Raw genomic sequence first — 21,910 nt, forward strand, 5'->3', positions numbered from 1 at the left:
AGTTTGGTTTGGGGGCGGGGCCACGCCCACTTCCCCAAAAAAATTACATCCAAATATGCCCCCTCATAGTGCGCTCTTTCATACCAAATTTTATTTCCATAGCTTTATTTATGGCTTAGTTATGGCACTTTTTGTGTTTTTGGTTTTCGCCATTTTGTGTGGCGGTGGTCCGATTTTGCCCATTTTCGAAAGCAACCTTCTTATGGTGCCAAGTTTCATCAAGATATCTTAATTTTTACTCAAGTTACAGCTTGCACTGACGGACGGACGGACAGGCAGACATTCGGACTTTGACTCGCCTCGTCGCCCTGATCACTTTGGTATATATAACCCTATATCTAACTCGTTTAGTTTTGGGTGTTACAAACAACCGCTATGTGAACAAAACTATAATACTCTCTTAGCAACTTTGTTGCGAGAGTATAAAAATGTATATGAAGTTTTTTTTTCGAGCTATCGGTTTTTATTTATAATAAATAAGGATTTTTATGGAATTTAGTGTTTCAACAGGGATAATGTGCAATGTTCCTGTTATTTATAAGTTCATAATCTGGTTCCAAAATAGTAAGTTTTTACTTCCCAATAATCTGCCGAATATTCCAAAGCTGGTTTATCAGGACAGAACATTGACGCGTTGTATCTCAAAAAAAAACTCATAGGCCAATTTCTTGAAATAATTCTCTTAAGATAAGCCCAATAAAGTGATATTCCAAGCACTGTACTCGTCTTATCTTCAACGACTTAGTACTTATGGAGCTTATTTGTTTTGATTTGAGACCCGAAAATATTCCGAAAGATTTGCCGATAGCGATCACCAATGACACTTACTTTAGCTCTATATAATTATAATAGGTTTGCATATCGGTTAAATGGTCTCTATAGAATTGCTAGTACTCAAAATAAGGTCTTGTAAATCAACAATGTGCTTCATATAAATGAAACACAGAAGTTTTCATTGACAGATTCAAAACCGCTGCATTAAATCATAAAATTTCATTAATTTATGAAATAATGTTGACACATTTCAAGAACATGTTATCTACTATTTATTTTTGCATTTATTAATGCATAAAAATTAAACATGAGTATGTTTCGCAGAACTAAATATTGCATTATGTATTGCGTAATTAGTATTTAATTAGACACAAATGAATTTCAAAGTGAAGTATGTTCATCTGGAGTAATAACTTAGTTAAGTTAAGTTAAGTCAAATGGTATGATATATATTTTAAACAGCTAAAAGAAATATTGTTTAAACATTAAGTACTACGAAACAATTAACGTGTTAATTGCCTCAATTAATTCATCTATTTGAATGTGGTACATTACAAAGGGATTCATGATTGATATAGGGATAGATTTAATCAAAAATTAGTTCATACGTAAGGCCTTCATTCTTCATACATAAGGCCTTACGGTGTTTAGTTTGACATGGTTTGCCTCAAGCAATACGAAAGAAAGTCTATCCAAAAGCTGCATTTTATTATTAAAAACAGATATATTTTAAATATAAAGAAATGTTGCAAGTAGTAAATATGAATGACCCTGTCAGCACCATTTAAATATAAAACTGAACTTTTGGCACCTAAGAATAGGCCAAATTACTAAGTTTCACACACACACACACACTCAAACAACGAAAGCAAGCGTTTCTTTTCAGAATCGCGAATGGAAAACACATTAGAAGCGTTGAAAATGGATAGGCTAATGGAAAACATTTGAGAATTGAGCACGCCTACAATAGAATTAGATTTCAATAGAAGGATAAACAAAGCGCTATATTTGTAAGTGTGAATAGCTGATATCGTAAAGTGGAACAATAGTAAGTGGCCAAAATGCGCTTTTTCAACAGCGCGGCAATTCAGTACAATTTACGACGGTGGGATCAACGAACGTGGGTGTAAGCAATAAAGCGCGGTGTTGGCAAATGGATCGAGTAAAGGCGTAAGTACTAGTGGTGGGGTGAAAAGAGGAGAAATAAGTGGAAAAATAGATACAAAATAAAATTAAAAAAAAAATAAATATTTGAGAGAAATTGGGCGTAAAGTTAACAAAAGGAAGCTATGAAGACGAGTTGTTGTTGTTAAACATTCTATATATTGATGAAAAAGGTATAGAGATGTAATTGAATTCTGAAAAGTATAAAACTGTTGCTAACTCCGGCCCTGACATGTCGGGTTCACCTTGTGGGTGGCTCTATCAAGTTGTTACCTGGCAAGCATATTAAAAGGAAAGTATGTGTATGTGTATGCGTCTTGTTTTCTGAAACTTTTGCGGTTAATGTGTGAAAAGTTGTGATAAACTCAGAAAAGTCGAAGTTTTGCTGTGTTTACTTAAGTTCGTTCATATTAGATACATACTTACATATGTACATATGTACCTCTATTGCGAATGGTGGAATGTGTATTTGTTCTGAAAGTTTCGCGCAACACTTTAATTGCAAATTAAAAGTTGTGGTATTATTGAAAATTGGCATGTAAACTGCAGTGTAATTTGCCTATCTGGCTTGTATTGAATTACATCGGTTCATGGTTACTCATACGCCATGGCATACCTTTGCCAGCAATAAGTTGCTTGGAAGGCAAACTTTATTTGTAAAGTAACTGTGTGCAGTCATGCTCGTGTGTATTATTCTAGGCTGATTTCTCACGTCAGTGAATCAATAAAATTGCTATGTCTGCATGTATTTGTTGCGGATTTGCAAGGGAAGCGATATTGGAATTTTCAAATGGTAAATGAGTATTGTTGTTGTAAACTATTATATATTTTTTCAATCTTCGCTTTTTACGTTCGAACATGTCACTGTAAGAGAACACTAATAGCGCCAATTCAACCAGTACGTTATTATAATGGATGTCTCTGCCCTGCAACATTTTTAAATAATGTAATTTTATTATGCCAGCATATTTAATCTAATGTTACCTAACGGCTAATGTAATTGTAATCATTTATTGTAATTACTATTATCGTGATTGTATTTTATAATTTTTAGTTACAATTTCTATAATTACAATTTGAAAATGTTAGGTAATTATTTAATTATTGTGATTACAATTACGGTATTCACAAACTATATTTACAATAACCTCCAAAACAATTGTGATTACTATTTTCGCAATGTAATTTATAATTTTTAATTGCTATTGAAATTTTAGCATCAATAAGTTTTTAATTATTAGAATTACAGTTAAAGTAATTATCACATATTTAATGATTACCATAGCAGTAATCATAATATTTTATTTTTCTAGAATACAAGTGTATCTCAAACTGTATTGTTTGAGATTATGATTACATTTTGATTACGGCTATGATTACAATTACATCATTTATTTTGATTACAATTATCGTGCTTTATAATTTTTAATTCCGATATCTCTAATTTATAGTTGCAATAATTTTAGGTAAATGTTTAATTATTATGATTACAATTACATATTCACAATTGTATATTTGTAATGATCTCCAAAAAATTATGATTACATACTATTTTCGTAATGTAATTTATAGTTTTTAATTACGATTACCTAATTAAAATGAACATTTCAGCAGCAAAAAATATTTAATTATTAGATATATAGTTAAAGTAATTATAATACATTTAATGATTACCATTATAGTAAAAAAATTTAAAAAATATTGATTTCTCGGTTTAGTTTATTATGTTTGTAATCGTACTATTTATCATTACAAATAAAGTAATCGCAATGGCATATTATTTAAAGATTACAGCGAAGGTAATTGATATGTAATCGTATTTTTAAGTACTCAGTTTTGGTATGTAACTATTTTGAAACAAAATCGTAACACCATTTATGAATTGTTAAAGACTTCAACGTAATCACAAGGAATATTTATAGCGGTAAATATCCCGGAACGTCCTCAATAATAATCAAATAAATAATATTTATAATATTTTGCCATTATGCACATATGCCAACACCATTAGAGTGAAGGTCTTTTCGAACAGCCCTCATCACTTGTCGACAGCCGATCGTTATTCGCAGCTCAGCGACTCATCAGTACGACAGCGTGTGGGTGCCGTCATAGTCACAGCTAATGGTGATGATTTATGACTTGCAACACGCCAATAGCAGCGAACAGTAGCAAATAGTAGCAAACCTCAAATGTCATAATCTCATAGAAATAAACGTAAGTTGCATGCACCCAAAGTGGGAAGATGGGCTATTGGCTGGCGTTGGTGAAAGCTTGGCATTGAAAGCCTGTCTGTCTACCATTATCTGCTATCAAAGCTGTTTGTGTGTGTTAAGAATGAGTTGCCAGCGTACAACTCAATTGTTGGCGGTGGCGAGCGTTTGGCGCGTTGCTGTGGCTTTGTCGCAGTGCGGCCTCACGACAGCGATTCAGTTGCATGCGCGTTGCATTTCTGTTGGCTTGTCAAGTGGCAGTTCCGGTATTTTACTAAAACTGATAACCTTCAAGCGACAAATATTTGTGAATTTATAAAAATATATATGTACACATATTGATTGATAGGTTGACAGATTGATTGATTGATTGTAGAAAATGTCCACCTGGAGTGGTGTGCGAACACGGTAAGAAGGAAGTTGTGCAGCCGCTCGCGTTCTCGCAAAATATTTTAAAAATCTGCGAAACGAAATTATAAAACAAAAAATTAAAAATATTACTCCTTTTTTTGTTTTTGTAGTATAACCGCCTCTGTGCGCACCACAAATCGCATGAACGCTCTGCTCATGGAATCGATGTTGGGCAAGAAACGCGCTCTACAGAAGCTGCATTCAACCGTCGGTGAGGCTGAAGATGTTGAGTGCGCTGAGGAGAAACCGAAACGTGAGTGGGAATATTTTCGTAATAATTTCAGCATGGAATCTGTTTATAAGTTGATTGAGACGGCTATTGAGGAGCGTCTGACGTGGGATCGCTTTGGTCGTTCCTATGATTCATGGCGTTCGCTGCAAATGGCTGAAACACTAGCGGCGGATATAAGAGATCGGGTGAAGCGCTTGCAGCACAAGAGGTGAGAATTCATAAAACTAGGATATCCCGTAGTCCATTAATGTCTTCTCTCCTCAACTAGGTAGAAAAGATATAGTATAATCTTACATAGATCACAGCCGTTGGCTTAAACCATCGACTGTTTGACTAGATGAAGTAAAATAGTTATATGGCCTGAGTTTGACCTTTTCTCTTTATTTTTTTTATTATGTATTTTTTATAATATTTATTATTATTTATATTTTTAGATATTTTTTATTTTAAGATTGAAGCTGTTTGAAGTCAGAAAAAATGGTGCTGAGATTTCTATCGAATAATAATATATAATATATTTATATTTCTTTTTATCCAGAACATTAAATTTTTGATTTTCTTCCACATTCCCAATACTCAATCTCTTTATCTTTCATCAATCAACAGTTTGATATAAAGTTAAATATTTCTCTTCTCCTCCACAGACATCGCATCGTTTGCTTGCTATCAATAGTGGAAAAACAAAATCAAGGTCTCAGCTTCCGCATGCGTCATTTATTGGATGAGAAAATGGATAATTTTACAAATTTGATTTATGAACGGCCGTCTTACTATATGGTGGTGACTTTATTTTTGGTGTATAAGGATTGAACAAAGCGACTTCCATAAAGCTTTTACGTCCTACAGAGCTTTCGGCGCTTTTAAGTGGATTGAAGAAAAAATATGCAAGGAGTATGAAAGCTTTTATAGTATTGGTGAAATTTGGTTTAGCATAATTCACAACCATTTGATTAAAAGCTAATAAAATCAATAAGTACGAGTATATTTAGATTTTAATCAAAAGCTTCAGTGTAATGTAAATAAATTAGGCATATTTTCTTGAATAAAGAAAACTATTCGAAATACAACTATTTATTAAATAAAAACACTCAACATTATTGTTTGAAATAAAATCATTTACATGAAAAAAATTTTTAGAACTGAATTCTAACATTTCACTGAAGGCCCCGGCGAGATTCGAACTCACGATCTCCTGTTTACTAGACAGGCGCTTTAACCAACTAAGCCACGGCGCCATGTTGGCAACCCTGGAATTATTTATAGTCTAGTATTTTTTCTATTTCATTTTGTAGTTTAAAAGATATATACAGTATACTCTCACCTTTAAGATTACATATGCACCACGAAAAAGTAAATTTTTTAAATTTTTTAATTTACTTTTCAGAGAGTGTGATAAAAAATTCGAAACGAAGCAAGCAGCGTTTTTTACGATGTTGCAAAAACACAAAAACACACACTCTCTTGTTTATCGCGTCTTTTCAGTAAATAAACTCTCCAACTTGATCCACTGGTTTAAAAATGAAAACGATGCAAATCAGGTGTCAGACTTTTTGAATTGTCGTACAAAAATGGTCAGAAAATATTTTGCAAAAGAAAAAAAACAAAAGAAGATTCAAGATTTTTTCTCTTCATAGTAAATACATATGTATGTATGTAAATCCATATGTTTTATTGAAGCATATAAATGAATGAATTTTTTAAGTTTAAAAATGCATTTAATATTATAAAAACAGATAATTTATGTATATATTTGGAAAAGTAAATTATTCGAAAAAGTAAATTACCCAAAATACCAATCGATTTACTTTTCGAGAGTATACTGTATAAATTAATTTAAATTTTTTTTCTTATAATTCAATAGAAAATATATTGTATTTATCAAAAAGCAAAAACCTTCACACTCAATAAAGTTAATTACTTAATTCTTTTCCGTATTCGAAAACTTTTTACTATTTTACAGATTTATCCCACTTAAATATCTAAAAATTTGTGATTGATTTCTCTCAATAGTATTGAGCAATGATTTTAAACTAATTTCAGGGGCGAACGCAAGGGGGGGGGGGGGTTTGGGGAGTTAAAACACTTGGGGGTTTTGCTTTGAAAACAACAAATTACAATTTTTCAAATGACTATGTAGTATTAAATTCTATTATTTAAAAATTCAATACTACATAGTCATTTGAAAAATTGTAATTTGTTGTTCTCAAAGCAATCTTTAAGCCGACGATGTATGAATATGTAAAATAAGTGAATACATTAGTCACTAACATTGTTGCCGTTTTGATACAAATGTATCCTCTAAATTTTGTGATTTGATACTTTTTTGTTTACAAACGGCCTATTTTGATACTTTTCTGCTGATAGAATTTAATTTTTTGAAACTATGAAAATGTTAAACTAAAAACAAACCTATTGTATCTGGATAGTATTAAAAAGTTGTGGGAATGTAGGCCAATTAAAAAACCCAGAAAAATATAAACTGGACAGAGGCATTTTTTAATTTGCTTCAAAGTAATGAGTTTGCCTTATAACTTTGTGGCTGCTGAACTGGATTTTTTTTATATTTATGGGGAATTGTGAGTCGAAAATGGACTTCTTTTGAAAATTAGTTCTGAACTGAAAAGTCACCAATAAGGTTTCTATTATTTTTTTTACAGTTTATTGTTAATCATAATACCGGAAAAATAAAAACTCATTTATTATGACTTTCAGTTTTCGTTCCATGAGCAAACTGTTGTGAAATAAATTTAAATTAAAAAAAATTATGCTATTTGCAAAAAAATACTTGAGTGTCTTAACTAAAATGTCTTCATTTTTAATAAAAACAACCAGAAAAAACTGGTCTGAATTAGATACACAACTTTACTTATTATTTGTTTTTGAAAATTGAACAATCGTTTAAAGTAATTTTTGAATCAGTTAAAACAATAGCCGCAGAATTAGATTTAGAAATCAAAATTCCGCGTTTTGGCGAAACGGCAAACTAATCGCGACAATTATGAAGGCGAGCCGGAAGAATATTACCGCAGATCAATTTATATACCGTTTTTAGATCATTTTTTGGTCCAAATCATTGAACGATTTTTAAAACATCGAGAGCTGCTTTCCAAAATTGAAAACATTTTGCCAAATAAATGCATAAATCTTGACGTTATTGAGAAGAAGGAGACTGTTCGTGTTTTAGAAAAGCAACGGTCCGCTGATGTAGAAGATCCCGATGATTTCGTTGCTGAATTTAGAATGTGGAAAATGTTAAAAATATTTTCTTCAGATTATAATTTTGAATATATTTTCAGGAACTGGTTAAATCAAACAAAGAGATCCAAAACTCTTTTAGACGCGTTGAATTCTTGCGATTGGAGCAACAATCCTTATATCTGTCGCTTCAAGTGAACGCTCGTTTTCCTCACTTCGCAGGCTTAAAACATATTTAAGAAATAAAACTGGAGAAGCACGCCTGAACGGAATGGCTCTCTTGAATATCTATAGAGATATAGACGTGACGGAGGAAGAGATTTTAAATGTTATGACCCAAAATAAAAGAAGATTAGACTTCAATTTGTGAAAAAAATAATGAAACATTGTCTTTTTACCTAAAACCCCCCCAAATTTTTTTCCTGCGTTCGCCACTGACTAATTTTGAAGTGAAAGTGCTATTTTTATATGAGAACTACAGTTTTTCCCAACTCCATTTATATTTCGAATTAGTTCTTTTTTATAAAAATTCTACCTTCAGTATTTTAAACGAATATTTATATTATATCTGGAACTTTAAATATATAATAAATGAAAAATTTACTCAAAATTATTACGAATCCCACATAGAACAACTTTTTTTTGTTTTAATTACTTTAAATTGTCTTGAATTATCACTTAAATGAATGGAATAATTCAGCCTTATATAATATATGTATTTCAACTATAATTTTCAGTTAATAATATAGTAATGTACGTTTCAGTAGTATTCACATGCAGTGGTGTAATATGGCAAATCGATACGTTTCATTTATATTTCCTATTCTATTACATAATTATTAATTTCGAATTTAGCATTTCTTTCTTAATTAAGTATTTTTCCAAAACTCTCGTATCATCAAAAAACTTATTTTCCAGTGATTTTCAATGTAACTCACTGTAGGCCCCGGCGAGATTCGAACTCACGATCTCCTGTTTACTAGACAGGCGCTTTAACCAACTAAGCCACGGCGCCACAATTCATACTTCTGCTGAATAAGAAACTTAAATAGGATTCAATGTCATTGAGGGTATAAATTAATATTTTTGAACATAACTCCATTTTACCAAACTTGAATTATGAAAACCCCTATTTTTATTAAGAATTAAGTATTTGTATTAAATTTATCCAATATTATTTTTAAATTGTCATAATAATGATTGAATATTTGTATTATATATAGAATTTATAATATATTTATCTGTATGTTTATATATTTAAATATATAATAAATGAAAAATAACTCAAAATTATGGCGAAACCCACAAAGTACAAATTTGTTTGAATTTTAAATACTTCTTATTGTTTTAAATTGTCACTTATTTGGAATATTTCAGCCTCATATAATGAATTTAAACTGTAACTTATATTTTTCTGTGCTATAATAAACTCAAATTTCTAGAATATGCTCTTCAAGAATAGAAACTCTAACTAAAAATTACTCTGATAAGTTTCTCTCTATAAATACTTTTATATTTTTTACTATATTAAACAGCTATTAATTTCAAATTTATTACTTTCTTTCTTATTTAACATTTTTTCAAAACTCTCATTTCAAAAAACTATTTTCCAGTGATTCCCAAACTTAATCACTGTAGGCCCCGGCGAGATTCGAACTCACGATCTCCTGTTTACTAGACAGGCGCTTTAACCAACTAAGCCACGGCGCCATGTTGAGAACCTTGCGCAAATAAGCCAAGAAGAGAAAGCAAGTGGAGAAGTCTTAAAAATAACTCAATATCACGCGTTTTGGAGATATGTTTATCAACCGAAATTTCTTTTAGCAATTAATTTTAGGTATAATTATAAATTATTGATAAGTTTTGTTGGCGCGTTTGGAGATAAAATTAATACAATAATGTTTCAAAAATAGTTTTAGTGTTAAATATTGGTTTAGTGGACTTAAAATATGGGTTTAAAATATTTTTGTAATTTCAAAATTTTTTATATATACATATACATATATATTTCTATATACATCCATATACTCATTCATATCAACACTAATCCACTTAGCACCCAGTTCCCAGCCGCAATTGTTGCTGCGTATACGTAACATCCGTTAATACTGCCGCACAGCCATGCTTAGCCAGCCCATTTTGAGTACATTGAGTACGTTGAGTCCGTTGAGTATCCGCCATTTTCGTGATTTTTACGATTATTGAAACAATTATTGAGGCAATTGCAACATGTTAAGTGCCACTGCTGGGTACGACCAGAGTGTTGGTGGTAGCGCAAGCGTCAGTTGGCTTCGAGTGTCGTTTGACGTTTCAAATAAACAGCAGCAAACATCAAATACAAGCAACAACAACAAAGGCAAATACGAACAACAAAATAAAAATAGTAACAAATACAAAATTACATACCAACAACAGCAAAGAGGCAGTCCACTGTGGGAGTGTACATGATAACATAGCCGAATTAGAGCTGAATGTGCTGCGTATGTATGCGCTCGTTTGGCATATTCGACCGGCTAGCAGCACATTTAGTGCGTCGTTCAGCGTTAAATGCTGTCGCGTGGTTTATTTTATGGCTGTAGCGAAGACTCTCCCTTGTTGTTGTTGTGGAGGCAGTGTGAAGTGCTTGAGGCTGAGATTAAAATTCAAGTACCAACTTTATTGTTATTTTTATGAGTGGTTATATGGGAGCTGCTGCTGCTAACTTCCGTCACTAACTGTTTTCTGTTCCATTTTTTGTTTTTGTTGCGCTGAGATTGCAGTTAGTTGTTCATAAAAATTTGCTGATTATTGTTAAGCCGATTTGCGCAGCTGTCATGTGTCATTAATTGTAGGTTAGTTGTTTTCAGCAGTTTTGGAGTTCTTTTTGGATAGCTAGATACGAAATATAATGACAGCGGAGTAGCGGATTAGAAAGAAAATTTATAAATCTACTTAAATTATATTTTATCAGACCCTAAGGTCATTGGAACCTCAGTTATTAGTAAAAATAATTTCAAAAAAAAAAAAAAAAATTGTAGTTTATCTTGAATTCAACGATGTTAATATTCGATGACAGACTGCTAGAAGGAATGACTTGATCCTCTTGTTTATAATAAGGAATAAATTGATATTTTCCGTCCATAATTTTTACAATAGATTTCGGATATTTTGTATATTGAATCTTTAGTTGTTGTTTGTAAATTTGGTTCAAAACCCTTTCTCTTTCCTTTACAGGCTTATATACTTCTGCATCACAGTATAACAACTTTCTTCGTCCTTTATACAAATGTCCAGTTTTAAAATATTTGCAAGTGTTAATCATATCTCAACACATTAGGCCCCGGCGAGATTCGAACTCACGATCTCCTGTTTACTAGACAGGCGCTTTAACCAACTAAGCCACGGCGCCGTTATGTCGATTTCCGTTATGCATTGTTTCAAATTTCACTTCCCGGAAGATGATGTATTTTCGAAGATGGTACTATATAATTATGTGATATCGAAAATAGTATGCTGTTCAAGAAGTACAAAATCAATAAAGTAAATTAATTGATAGACATGAAACAATCAATGAGATATTAACTTTTTGATAATTTTTTAATTTCACTAATTGTATTCTATTTTCATACACTAGGGACATATTTTAGATAGTATAATCTTTCTTTTAACGTAATGTTTGTTGCAAACACCTAATCGAGATTAAAATATACTTATGTTTACAAATATGATCAGGAAGGCGAGACGAGTTGAATTTCGGATGTATATATGCTTGTTTGTGCCATCGACAACTTGAGTAAATTGAGATATCTTAATGAAACTTGGTACACCTGTTCAGGGAACATTGCCTTGGTCCAAAGAAGCCGTTAGCCGAAAATTGCTATATAAAGGTCACAAAATTCAATGAAAATACTTAAATTAGATACTGAGGAGCATCTGTGATTTACAATATTTTGAAATAAAGCAGTGTCTCGCCTCTACTATATCCGATGTTCATACATATGTGCATATTTTACAAACCACTGAAGTTATAACGACGAGACTTGCAAGTATCTATATTCTTCATAAATTGATATTTTAGTGGGAAAATATATGAAATCGGATGTTAACCACGCTCGCTCACATACAGAGTTCTTAAATGTATATTAGCTTGCTAAAGAAGTTAACGCCAGAAGCATTAAATTTTAATATCTAAATTTACCGAAAGGTACGTCCGGGAAATATTTGATTGTGGCCTTGTCTACTTTTAGGTAAAAACTCATATTTCAGCATCTATGTACTAGATATATTTCTTGACACGCTTACAATACAGATTCATATTGGGTGAAAACGGATTGCAACCACGCCTAATTTCCATATAACACAGTTTCAAAATTTAATCAGATTATTTCACTTTACAAATCAAACAACAATGAAGATATCGATATCCAAATACACGTTAAGCTACCAAATATCGAAATTGAAGGTCAACCTGAAAAATTTATTAATGATGAAATTAAAAATGAATATATTTGGTTCAGTGTTCCATAAACTTAACATAAGGCTTAGTTATATTTATTCTAATAGATTCTATGCCGAATATCTCGATCATTGTGGGAGTCCGTTTCCACGACAGTCGGTTATACGTAATGACACGGATTTTTATCCGACAGTCAAAACGGCAGCATTCCTCAAATAACTTGCGCCATGTTTTATGCCGCTACAACAACAACGAAAACAACAAATGTTTGGTTTTTCTTAGAGAAATTGGTAGGAAATATTTTCATAATAATAATTTAGTTAAAGCAAAAAATAAAAGGAATCGGGAAACAATTATCCTAGCCCCAATATAATCAATATAGTAGTTTTCGACTTTACTTATAGATATCTTTTATATTGGTCAATACTGCTTGGAAACTAAGTGGACATAATTCCATAATTATAATAAGATTAAGCACGAATATGATTGAACATATGATATAATGATTTTATAACTCAATAAAATATGTTTTAATTAAATCAATCGAGTGAGTCCATTACTTATAATCTATATAGTTTATCAGGTACCAGATATGACTACAACTTTGTTCTTATATTTGTATACAATTTTTAACTTCATAAATCATATCTATTATAGAAATTTAAAATTTTGATCAAGGTATATTACACTTTTATAAAAATATCTGCAAGTGTTAATTATCCTCAACACTTTAGGCCCCGGCGTGATTCGAACTCACGATCTCCTGTTTACTAGACAGGCGCTTTAACCAACTAAGCCACGGCGCCGTTATACTAGTTTCCGTTACGCATTGTTTGAAATTTTTCTAACATTTATCTGTATTCTGTTTCCGAAGGTAATTTATAGCTATGCAATATCTAAATTGGAATTGTGTGAAAAATACCATATCAATTAAGAAAATGAAGTCATAGATACGAAAACAAATCGCTCATTTACTTGAATAGTGTCACAACTCAAAAAGGTCGATTTTTCAGGAGAGCGATTGAAAGTTTTCAATTGTCTCTTATTTAGAAAATATAGAACAAGTAAGGAACAATTTGACCCAAATATTCGTCATATATATGGTATAAAGTCCATTGAAAGTTGGAAACCCTAATATTAGTTATACGGAAGTTAGGTGAAGTTATGACCTGTATTTTCAGCACGGAGGCATATTATTAAATGAAAGATATTCCCCATAAATTTCTTCAAAATATCTGAGGGACTTATCTATATTTTCGATAAAAAAAAATTAGAAGCCCTGAGGTCCTCATGTTCGATATATGAGGCCTTGAATATTTATGGTCCGATTTCGACGATTTGTAAAAGGGCGATGTCACACCATAAATCTAGTATTTATGCAAAGTTATGTTCCGATATCTTCACTAGTGCTTACTTTATATATTGTAAAGTAAACGGTTCAGATCGTCTTCAAAGTTCTGGTATATAAGAAGAAGGCGTGGTTGTGAACCGATTTGGACTATTTTCACAACACATAGTTAGGATGCAATGGAAATATTACAAACCGAATTTCATTGAAATTGGATGAATAGTTTCGGAGATATGGTTTTTGAGTACAGCTCTTCTGTACCTTCTTTATAATGAAATTTAAGGTATCTGTTGGTTTTCCTTATTGAATTAAAGCATTTTTAGTAGTTTTCAACATAACCTTTGTATGGGAGGTGGCTGTGGTTATAATCCGATTTCCTCCATTTTTGGACTATATAAGGAAATGCCTGAAACGACTCCTGAAAATTTCGTTAATATAGCTTTAGTAGTTAACGAGGTTTGTACAAAAAACTTAGTAGAGGGCGGGGCCACGCCCACTTTCTCGTTCTTATGGTTACCGCCATTTTGTGGGCGTGGCAGTGGTACGATTCCGCCCATCTTCGAACTTCTTCTTCTTATGGTGCCAAGGAACACGTGTTCCAAGTTTCATTAAGATATATCAATTTTTACTCAAGCTACAGCTTGCACGGACGGACAGACCGACATCCTGAACTTTACTCGTCACCCTAATTACTTTGGTATATATAACCTTATATCTAACTCGTTTAGTTTTAGGACTTACAAACAACCGTTATGTGAACAAAACTATAATACTGTCTTAGCAACTTTTGTTGCGAGAGTATAAAAATGCCATCAGCTTATTGACAAATCTAGTGGCCTGTAATATATTAAATACAATTTTGAGCATAAATGGACCAAATAGAGTGTACCAACGCTTTTTCTTGGGCACAAATGTTATTTGTCGTTATTTGTGAAAAATTTGAATCAAATTCGCCGTCATAAGTCAAATGTGTAGTTTTTGCTAAAAAAAGCAATATGAAAAATTTAATTATTTTTTCACCAATATCGTTGTAATACAAAATGTGTCGTTCTTTCTGAAAAGGAAATCAAATTCACCTTTTCACAATATGTGTTGGAACAAAAAAAATTTCGTTATTTCGTAAAAAAAATTATAACTAATTCTGGCACAACTGAGAAGTATCGTTCTTATGGTTAAAAACTAATGCAACATAACATTCTTATATCACGGTTTATTTTCCTACGCATCGGAATGAATTTTTTATACAATATAGGCGATGAAATTGCGCACATTTCTGCATACTCAACTCAAAAATCGTGTTTTTTGAGGTATGACACTATTCAAGTAAATGAGCGAAATATCAAAATTTCTGATAATTTTTAATTCTACCAATTTCATTCCTTTCAAAAAATTATGTTGAAAACTATTAAATTTTCTTGTAATGATAGTACAACAGAGTTGAATGTGACTTCATGTGGAAATTGTTTAATGAATCTCAACCAAAGTTGGTTCATAGTATTTTCTTGAAATGCTTCAAGTTAAAGTTAAAGATTATTTGAATTTTTAGGGGTCAGGTGAGGTTAAATTTCATCGGAGTACGATGAGACAAACACTAGCGTGTCAATGTAGAGGTCACCATTGAGAAAGCAGTATTGAGCAGCAGTCGGAACCCAAGGGATTAATTGCTAAGTGAACGAGATTTGTCATTTAAACTTATTAATTTGGGTTAAGAAAGCATAATTATTTTATTTTTAAACGAATTAAAGCTTTGAGAAAGGTTTTTTGTTAGCCTTTTCATTAACAACTTATTGCTTTATATTTTTACTTTATTATCATTCTTTCTTTATAAGCCCTCTGCCAACAAAATGTGCCTATATTTATACATACATACGCGTACAAACATTTACTGCACTTTGTGCCACCGATACCTGTTCTCCGCTCCGTTAGTTCAATAAAGCTGCGAACAGTAAGGAATTGGAGCGACAAAAGTTTCACAAAAAAAAGTTTATTAAGTCTTGCCTTCGGCAGATTTTTTGTTGCATTTCAAATTTCTTGTATTTTTTGTGTTCGCCAGCATACACTGTCTTCCTGCCATGTTCGCCAGCTCATTTGCATTTATGGCGGACCACAGTGAGGCGCAAGGAGGCTGGCTGCGCCACTAGTTCCATAGCGCTTCCAGCTGCTTGATGTCTGTCTTTGGTTAGTCGCTCTTTCGCCACTTCTACGGTTCTCCGCGTTTCTTCTGCTACGCCTGTGAGCCGTGGAATTTTCGACTTGCCACATTAATCAGCGCACATGTATCTCGATATCGGATGGGAGTATATATATGTATTTGGCCAGCTGTTGGTGTTGTCAATGTTGGTGTGTTTCGTTTTCGTCTCATTCTTTTGTTGTGATTTTTTTGTTGTTCTTTCACTGAGAAATATCGCTTCCTTTGCATTGGCTCCCACTGCCGTCGTCGCTGCGCGCTGTTATCCATTTCAGCCGCAGGCACTTACTGAAATTTATTTCTTTTGTTTCGTTCTCTTCACTGTCTACATTGGCTTTCTTCGCCGTCTTTGGGTATTGTTGGCTCGCACAGTAGCCGCTTGGTTGTGCGCTTGGTAATATGAAAATGCAAATTTCATTGATAACAATTCTCTCTGTTGCTCCGCAGAAATGTTGCTCGCTTTATGAAAATTGCCGGCAGTAATCGAGCTTGAGTTGAAGTAACTGGCATAGAGGCAGCCGCAGCCAACGACAATCTTAAGTGGCAAGCTTCTTGACTTGTCGGTTAGTTGTTATTATTGTTGTTGTCGGCTTCTCTAGTTGTCAGATTTGGCGTGATAATGAAAAATTGTAATAAGAAGCCATTTAAAATATTTATGTTGTTACAACAACAATCGCAGCAGCAACAAAGAAGCAACTGTGGCAGCAACAACAACGGTAGAAACTGCGGTGATGTTGCCACAAACAATAAACGCGTTGTTTTTGCACAAAAAAAAATGCTTTGTGCAAATACTCACCACGAGCATGAATATCTATTATAACAGTAGCTGCTTGTTGTTGCTTGTTTTCACCGTTTTCTGTTAAACTCGGTAACTGGCTTAAAGAACTTGCCGCACTCTTTATTGTTATTGCGTAGACAAGTCTTATAACTGAACATATAATCAAATGAAATTGCACAAACACACACACTACTCACACTCATACTCATACTCATACATATATATTTATGTATGTAAATTGCTTGGCAGTTCCCGTAAATGCCATCAGATACGCGTATGTAGCTAAATCGGCTTAACGCTTGCTGCTGTTGCTGCAATTGTTGTTGTTGTTTACCATATGCAAATGTAAATTGTAACAATTTGGCAAAACGGCGAATGCCAAAGGCAGCAATCTTACACTGGATTGTCAGATAAGGTAAGTGCATTTCAAGTGGGCTTAGCTGAGCGAAATGAAGAAATTTCGGGAGGGAACAGAAATGACTTCGGATTTAGCGTTAAAAAAAGAAAGTCAAGGATATTTGATTATCCATGAAGTTCTTCAAAAATAAGTATAGCAAAGTTGTACTAAAATATATAATTTTAAGGTTACTTAAAATTGGAAAGTTTCCTTCTTAAGATATGTACCAATTTCTTTGAATCAGTTCCGAAGACATTTGTGTCAACCAAGCCGCACTTATAATCTGACAAAAATCACTTTCTTGAAAACTTCTTGAATATTTTTGTAAGTTCCTACTACAATAACAATTAAGAATGTCGAACAGAAACCTAACGCATAGAAATCGAAGCAAAAATGTTTTTCCTGAGCATCAAGATCAATTTAGGAATAAGGATATGATCATATAATGCCAAACCATTATGGCTGAAGGATGAGACTCTGTTCTCAAGAAATTTTTGAGTGCACTAATAGCTATCATAAGCTATCTTCGAACTCGTTAAAAGGTAAATCTCGGGTAATCTTCTACAAGAGTGTACAGCTCCTGGCGTACGCCGATGATATTGATATCATCGGAAGCAACAACCGCGCCGTTTGTTCTGCTTTTTCCCGCATGGATAAGGAGGCGAAGCGAATGGGTCTGGAGGTGAATGAGGACAAGACGAAATATCTCCTGTCATCAAACAAACAGTCGGCGCATTCGCGTCTTGGCTCCCACGTCACTGTTGACAGTCATAACTTCGAGGTCGTAGATAATTTCGTATACCTGGGAACCAGCATCAACAACACGAACAATGTCAGCCTCGAAATCCAGCGCAGAATAACTCTTGCCAACAGGTGCTACTTTGAACTGAGTAGGCAATTGAACAGTAAAGTCCTCTCTCGACGAACCAAAATCAAGCTCTACAAGTCGCTTATCATTCCTGTCCTGCTTTACGGTGCAGAAGCTTGGACGATGTCAACATCAGATGAGACGACACTAGGAGTTTTCGAGAGGAAAATTTTGCGCAGAACATTGGCAACGGAGAATACCGCAGACGAGGGAACGATGAGCTGTCAGCGAATAAAAAGACAGCGGCTACGCTGGCTAGGTCATGTTGTCCGAATGGACGAAAACACTCCAGCCCTGAAAGTGTTCGATACAGTACCCGCCGGAGGAAGCCGAGGAAGGGGAAGGCCTCCACTCCGTTGGAGGGACCAGGTGGAGAGCGACCTGGTTACACTTGGGATCTCCAACTGGCGCCGAACTGCGAAGGAGAGAGAGAGATGGCGCACTATCGTCGATTCGGCTATAACCGGATAAACGGTTGCAACGCCAATCACATACATACTCTCGCAACAAAGTTGCTACAAGAGTATTATAGTTTTGTGCACATAACGGTTGTTTGTAAGTCTTAAAACTAAACAAGATAGATATAGGCTAGATTGAGATGTTGGATTGGCAAGGTTATGTTGAAAATTACTAATAGTGCGTTAACGAAAAACTTCTAAATTTTACGGAAGAAATGGCAGAAGAAAGCTGCACTCAGAGTTTTTTTTTTTTTAATTGAAAACGGGCGTGGCTTTGCCCATTTATGGGTCAAAAATCATATTTTAGAAACTACTCAACCGATAGAAATGAATGAACTCGGTTCACAACCACGTCCAGTTCCCATATAAATTCATTTAGAATCCCATCTGATTTGTTCACATTATAATATATACATTAGGAACCAATCAAGATAGCGGAATAAAACTTTGCATAAATACTGTATTCGAGCTGTGGCAACATTTGTCGAAAAATTGTCGAAATCGGACTATAACTTTTTTATGCCCGGATATCGAACATGAAGAACTCAGAGTTTAAGGGTAATTTTTCACCGAAAATATCGATAAATCTCTCAGATATTTTAATTTTATTCAGAGGGACTCTAATTTCCTAATAATGTGTCTCTGTAATGGTTGAAATCGGGTCATAATTTCCCATAGTTCCCATATACCTGATTATAAGTTTGTCAAAAATATGGTGGGCTTTATTCCGCATGTATCGGTTAATATGTAAGTTATCTTATGAAAATAATTCATTATTAAAAGTGAGCATATAGTGTACCTTGGTGGTGAACATGGGTGAAATCGGTTCAGGAATTAACTTAGCTCTCATATACTATATGTATATGATGATTTTCGTTATTCTATTGGACTTTATGCCGAATATATGGGTCAAATTGTGCTTTATCTTAATAAAACTATATTAATAAATTGCGAGAGCAAAAAAGTGTTCGGTTGCACCCGAACTAATCCTTTCCTTAATTGTTTTCTATATTTTTGCAATCATTTATCAAGCGATTTTGGTTTGACTTCGCGTCAAGTACCACAACCTTTTCTAACACTTTCTGGTTTGATAGAGTTTTTTCTAGAAGTTAAAGGTAATTTAACTATGGGTGCTCAACATATCCTGATTGATACATTATTAATCAAAATAGTAAAGCAAATTAAATAAAATCTATGGCTATGACGGTTAATTTTTTAGGTATTAAGAAACATTTTGCTCCCCTATATTTAAGCTTAAAACTTTAGAACTTCTGATGACTTTCCTAGCAAATTTGTATGTTAAATAAAGGTCGTCACAGACCGAGAGCTGTTCACGAATACTTTGCTGGTGTTCTAGAGTTTGTATTAGTCTGCATTAAAATTTTGAATTACCGACTTTTGTTACGGCAGTAAAATTTATTGGCATAAGAGTTCAACATAGCTCCAATTAACCATCCTGTTCAATATAAACAATTCGCACTTAAGCATGTACCTCCTGCTCCAATTATGCGCTGATTTATGTGCTAATTTAGAAAATGAATTGTTGAGTTCAAATTTCCCTTTCGTTTATCATATTTAATCAATCTTAGTGTGTAATTTATTATAGTTTAACTGACCTGGAAAATAACCAGTTGGTCATTATTTAATGACAAAGCGTTTGCCCCAAAGGAAAAAGTACGAAAAAGTCATGTAGTTTGATAACAAAACTAATACAATTTGTAACAAATAGATCTTCGCTGATTGCGAATGTCAACAAAATATGTGAATGTGAATCATTTGGTAAACGTTTGCAATAAAACATTTGCGCCGGTTTCGGTTCGATTAGCCGATGAAGCATAAAATAACAACGCCTAAAGGATACAAACAAATGCGAGAATGCTGATGAACATTACAAATACAATCAAATAGTTCGCACATTTGTAGGAGTACATACATACCTACGTACATGTATAGTAGAATACAGAGATATAACGCTTGTAAATATATGCAAGTATTTGTGTATTTTTCTCCGCCTATCAACGTCTGTCGATCTAATTGCCAAACACATCTTCGACGTTTTGTGCGTCAATTTGCCAATTCATTTTGTGCGTTTTTATTCTCTGCTCATTGTACGCTTCCTCTTCATATTATTTGGGAGAACATATACGAGGGTTGCTTGATAGGCCTTTTATGCTTTGAATTTATATGGGAAACGCTAAAGCAGAAAATGGTAAATGAGGATGAAAGAGACAACTCCAGTTCTTCAAGTTGATGGATGAGTTAAACGTTCTGTGAATGATTTCGTGTGCCATTTTGTGAAGCTTAAGGGTAAGTGAAAATAAAAAATGAGGAATAGTGTAAATCTAGTATGAATTCTGGATATTGATGATATTGAAAGAAATGTGATGGCTGACTATCTGCCTAGGATGCGGGCGACCGATATGACCAATCTTTCCAGTGAATACTAGATCTAAAATAAAAAAAAAGGTTAGAAGGGCTCGATACGGGCTACAAATATCTGAGTTTCGCCAAGTGAAACTCGTTCTGGGAAACTACAATCTTAACAGGTTAATTCCCCCCCGATATTGTTTACTTTTCGATAAAAGTCATCAGAACGACGTATCTGCAAATGAAGCTGGGATTGATGAGTTAATGTAAAAAAGTGTAAACGACTATGAGATTCCCGTCACTTTCGTACATCTTTGCCGATTGCTTGGCGACTTTCGTGTTAGAAGCTCACACTTCGTTGCTTGTTAGTGAATTCTTGACGAAAACAAAAATAATTCTGTGTGAATTTTTGCTATTTTCGAAAAAAAGAGAAACTTAAAGGCCCTTAATTTTTCAAGCAACTCAAGAAAAAGTTGAAAGAGCGATGATTGGAGGAAGCGCTGGCATAAGTGCATAATATCGCATGGGGACTATTTTAAAGGCGACAACATTAGTGTAGACGAATGAATACATATTTTTTTTCAAAAAACGAAAACTCCCGTTATTTTTTTACAAACCTCGTTTGTGTTTAATTGTAAAGTACCTTTTATGGTTAAGGGAGTTTGCAATTATAGAAATTCCGGAAGATATTTGGAATGCATCATTTCATATCAGAGGTAGCTAATTCTAAAAATTGTCGGTGTGAACTTGAATCCAATACAATGAAATTAGGAATAGTATTTTTTTATTTCATATCGAATAAAAGGGCACTTACGATAGGTTCGATATTAAGTACTTACTTCATTAACAGAAATATGAGAATATTAAAAAATGTAAAAGGGTCCTTGGATTGAAATAAATATTGTCCAACCTATAAGTTATTAACTCTTAAGGAATTCTGTACCTAAGGGTGTCCCTTGGTAGGCATAAGGTTCCGGCAAATATAATTCAATTTTATAGAAACTATATTTCAAGCCATCTTAGTTCGGATTTTCAATCAATCGTGTAATAATACATACATATCTATTAGCCGTTTTGGAGATTCT

General features: G+C 33.4%; 1 protein-coding gene and 5 non-coding genes across 6 annotated transcripts; 1 reads left to right on the forward strand and 5 right to left on the reverse strand.

Moving 5' to 3' along the window:
- The first annotated feature begins 4,277 nt into the window (after nt 1-4,277).
- On the forward strand, nt 4,278-5,822 carry LOC128922673 (uncharacterized). The gene is made up of 3 exons (XM_054233920.1): nt 4,278-4,556; nt 4,670-4,999; nt 5,436-5,822. The coding sequence occupies exons 1-3, from the start codon at nt 4,528-4,530 to the stop codon at nt 5,599-5,601; spliced, it is 525 nt and encodes a 174-aa protein (XP_054089895.1). The 5' UTR covers nt 4,278-4,527; the 3' UTR covers nt 5,602-5,822.
- A 130-nt stretch (nt 5,823-5,952) lies between these two features.
- Nucleotides 5,953-6,026, reverse strand: Trnat-agu (transfer RNA threonine (anticodon AGU)). Its single transcript has one exon. It is a non-coding gene; the product is annotated as a tRNA-Thr (tRNA).
- A 2,901-nt stretch (nt 6,027-8,927) lies between these two features.
- On the reverse strand, nt 8,928-9,001 carry Trnat-agu (transfer RNA threonine (anticodon AGU)). Its single transcript has one exon. It is a non-coding gene; the product is annotated as a tRNA-Thr (tRNA).
- Nucleotides 9,002-9,622: 621 nt separating this feature from the next.
- Trnat-agu (transfer RNA threonine (anticodon AGU)) lies at nt 9,623-9,696 on the reverse strand. The gene has a single exon. It is a non-coding gene; the product is annotated as a tRNA-Thr (tRNA).
- Nucleotides 9,697-11,300: 1,604 nt separating this feature from the next.
- Trnat-agu (transfer RNA threonine (anticodon AGU)) lies at nt 11,301-11,374 on the reverse strand. The gene has a single exon. It is a non-coding gene; the product is annotated as a tRNA-Thr (tRNA).
- Nucleotides 11,375-13,153: 1,779 nt separating this feature from the next.
- Nucleotides 13,154-13,227, reverse strand: Trnat-agu (transfer RNA threonine (anticodon AGU)). The gene has a single exon. It is a non-coding gene; the product is annotated as a tRNA-Thr (tRNA).
- Between the last annotated feature and the right edge of the window lie 8,683 nt (nt 13,228-21,910).

This window comes from Zeugodacus cucurbitae, chromosome 6, assembly GCF_028554725.1.
Source record: "Zeugodacus cucurbitae isolate PBARC_wt_2022May chromosome 6, idZeuCucr1.2, whole genome shotgun sequence".
Classification (NCBI taxonomy): Eukaryota; Metazoa; Arthropoda; class Insecta; order Diptera; family Tephritidae; genus Zeugodacus; species Zeugodacus cucurbitae.